Below are 3,590 nucleotides of genomic sequence, written 5' to 3'. Positions count from 1 at the left end.
TGAAAATTCCAATGCATTTCACTCTTGTATCTCGCCAACCCCCTAAAGTACACATGTTTATTTCATATGCATATAATGTTTAGTTCATGTGTTTTAGAATCCTGTTGGAATCCATAGTACTACTATGTGACATCTCAGTACCTTGTTTTTCATATTCCTATGTTTTGAAATTTCTACAATCAAGAGCCATAGAGAGCTAGCCATTTATAGTGATGTCTTAATTTGGCGAAACTGTATGTGCAATAATGTTAACACATGCTATTACGTATCATGAAAGAGGTTAATCTTTTCCGTTGAAACTACTGGTTTGGTACAACTTTCCTCATAGACTCTGGCTCATTTTTTGTTTTACAATTTGCAATTTTTCAAAAAAAAGGACTTAGTAAAGTGATTTATTTATCCGATATTTGTGAAAGGGATACAATTTAGTTTAGCACAGGTTTTAAATCATAAAATTTCTTGACTAAAATTTGCATTCACTTGACCCCATAACATAAATATATGATATTTTTAGTTGTTTTGGATGGAATAGACCTTTTTATATATGCGGGGCATATTGTGTGAAAAATAGGCAAAATAGAAAGAAGGAATTTGAATTATGTGTAAGCCACATGCAAATGGCTTCATGTCCAAAGGATCATTGGTATTCCTACCTAAATGTGATGGTGTGATGTATTATCCATATCAATATTCAAGCAATAATTCAGGCATTTTGTGAGGCAAAAACAATACATTAGCCATGTAATTGTGCAAACACATTGCTTTAGTAAGTACCTCACAACGATGTGCCTAGCTTGTTATCTGACTTTTCACAACCCCTCTCATTATTTGAGAAACTATATATGAACATTTTCTGCACTCGTTCCAATCGCTTACTTTCTCTACTTCTTTATAAGGTGTCATTTTGGATGACATTCGCATCACCAGGTTGATCAACAACTTCCAAAAATATACCAGAGCAGGCTTGGTTGGACCGGTGACGGTATATGTGCATGTATTTTAGGGGCCGGTTACTGGTTTCCTGAAATTTCTCTTTGTTTGAATGTCATTGATTTGTTGAAACCCATATTTAGCGAGAAACGTTTCCTGGAATGAACCGGAATCCTCGGCACGACCCCGGGAACACACTTTGACATAAGATGTATATTAACTTCATTATACTTAAAATCTAACAAAATCATATATTAAATGTATATCCATCGCAAAAATATATATTAAATGTATATGATTGATGAAAATATCATTCAAGATACCATTGTGCATGTATGTTTCAAGCATATAGCTAATGTCTACACATTTTTAGATAACAACATCAATCCTTTTGTGAATGTCGAGTCACACCAATGTCCAAAACATTATGGAGAAAAAGCGTTTAGAATTTGGACCACTGATTCGAGCACCATTTTTGAGTTATTCTGAGACCGTATAGATCTCTCATCACCTGTAGCCAAGCGTATGTGGGTGTCTCAAAGAGAATCAAGCACAAGGAGACATCTGTGAGCATATATGTCCGGTCCGAGACATAAAATATAGCAAGGTTGTGTGTGTGTGGTGTGCTGGTGCAGTGGTTGGGCTTGCTGCTAGGTTGTGCAGCGCTGTTCCAGCCAGCAAACAAGCAACCAAAATGGGAAAACAACATACTAGGAGAATTGGTGAAGTTGTTCGTGCGGCTGATACCATCTGTGTGTCCGTTTCTCTCTCTAACCAAGTCATCGATTTGTATGTATGAATGCAGAAACATATAGAAAATATGATCGAACTGGCCCAAGAGAAACAACAAGGGAGTCACCCATCATCCTCCATAAAATACGCAGGTTTGTTCAAAGCTAGCTAGTCATGCATGTAGCATCAGGACAAAGATAGAGACAGATGGATTAAGATATGAACGAACCAACAAAGCTTCTACTACTTGATTGTAATTACCACTAAGCCCTTCCTCTCCGTTGATCCTACATGGTGCATGCATTGCTTGCTTGATTGGGTAAAAGGGGTTGAAGGTAAAAACATAGAATTAACATTGACACACTACTTAGGAAACACTAGTTTGTTTCACCATGGTCCATGGATGCCCTTGCTAGCTACTTGCAAGCAGACAAAGAGTAACAACAGGATCGAGATCGATTGATTGATTGATGAGGAGCATAATTAGCAGAGGAGATAGGAGTTGATAATGGATGAACTCTTAGCTTCGGTTCCGTCCCTCCATGTGCGTCGGTGGATCGGTTGATGATCAGTAGGGCGAGACGCGGCCGCCGCTGCCGCCCGGGGTGGTCCAGCCGTAGGGGTCGCCGGGGAGCTGCTGGAGGCCGTTCATCAGGTTGTGGGGGAGGTGGTGGTCGGGCGCCTGCGCCAGGGACGAGGACGGCTGGTGCTGCTGCTGGAGCTGGTGTGTCGGCAATGGCAGCGGCGGTGGGGAGGAGTGCGCCTGCGCGAGGCCCTGCGCTGCGGATGGCTCTTCGTCGTCGAGGGGGAGGCGCTCGTAGGAGGCGTTGCCAAAGGAGGCGGCCATGATGACCACCGGGCCGGAGGCCACGAGCGCGCCGGCGACCGAGCCGCCCACGACCTGGCCCTGGCCGCCGGAGACGTACACGGTGAGCCCCGTGGCGGAAGGAGGCGCTGGCGGGGGCAGGAAGGAGCCGGAGAGCGAGAGGATGTCGAAGCAGCCAGCGAGCGTGGCGACGGCGCCGCCGGGCTGGCGGACGGAGACGTTGGCGACGGCGCCCGTGCCGCTGAGCACGCAGACCCCCACCTGGCGGCGGCGCGCGAAGGCGGCGACGCAGTCGACGACGTCGCATCCGGCGGCGACCTCGAGGACGTGCGCCCGCAGCGCGCTGGCGCTGTCCCGCGTGATGATGACGGGCGGCTTGGGCTTGTTCTTGGACCCCGCGGGCCGGCCCCTGGGCCGCCGCATCACCGCCAGCGCCTGCTGCTGCTGCTGCTGCCCCTCCTCGCCTCCTCCGCCGCCCGCGTGCTGCTGCTGCTGCTGCGCGGATCCTCCTCCTCCGCCGCCGCCGCCGCCCATGTGCTGCTCGCCCTCGCCGCCGCTGTTGCCGTTGTTGCTGCCGCCGCTGTTGATGGTGGTGTTGCTCTCGTCCACGAGCTCCTGCTTGGCCAGCATCCCGCCGAGCAGCTGCTGGTGGTGGTCCTGGAAATGCTGGAACGCCGGGTGCTGCTGCTGGCCCGGGAAGTGGCCGTGGAACGGGTGGAACGTCCCCACCGGCGGCCCGAAGTGGTGGCCCCCGCCGTGCGCCGCCGCGGCCACCGGATCCATCGATCCAAATCCCTGCCGGCTACGCTTGCAAGCAAGACGAACGCGGTGACGACGACGGACGACGGACGGTGGAGTGGTGGAGGTGGTCAAAGCTCAAAGGCCGGGTTTTGCGTTTGGTGCGGTGCTCGGAGGGGAGGGTAGGGAGGGGGGGTTAAGACAAGCGCGTAGATTGGGGGGGTGAGGGGGGGCGCGGGGCCCACGCGAGCGCGAGGGTGGTGGTGGGGTGGGGCCCACCGGAGCTCCGGCCCTGGGGTCGTCGTCTCCTGATGGCGATCGGGTCGGGCGGTCAGACGAAGATGAGATCAGTACTGCCGCTGGT

The 3,590-nt window shown here is 50.7% G+C and overlaps 1 protein-coding gene across 1 annotated transcript; it reads right to left on the bottom strand.

The window, feature by feature from the left end:
* Positions 1-1,772: 1,772 nt before the first annotated feature.
* LOC125521022 (AT-hook motif nuclear-localized protein 18-like) lies at positions 1,773-3,388 on the bottom strand. The gene has a single exon (XM_048686074.1). The coding sequence runs from the start codon at positions 3,269-3,271 to the stop codon at positions 2,231-2,233; it is 1,041 nt and encodes a 346-aa protein (XP_048542031.1). The 5' UTR covers positions 3,272-3,388; the 3' UTR covers positions 1,773-2,230.
* Positions 3,389-3,590: the final 202 nt, after the last annotated feature.

This window comes from Triticum urartu, chromosome 7 (genome assembly GCF_003073215.2).
Source record: "Triticum urartu cultivar G1812 chromosome 7, Tu2.1, whole genome shotgun sequence".
NCBI lineage: Eukaryota > Viridiplantae > Streptophyta > Magnoliopsida > Poales > Poaceae > Triticum > Triticum urartu.
The sequence above is the reverse complement of the archived record's forward strand: the minus strand, read 5'-3'. Positions and strand labels throughout refer to the sequence as shown.

Excerpts from the sequence above, each read along its gene's own strand:
- LOC125521022 (XM_048686074.1), bottom strand. The coding sequence starts at position 3,271 with ATGGATCCGGTGGCCGCGGCGGCGCACGGCGGGGGCCACCACTTCGGG.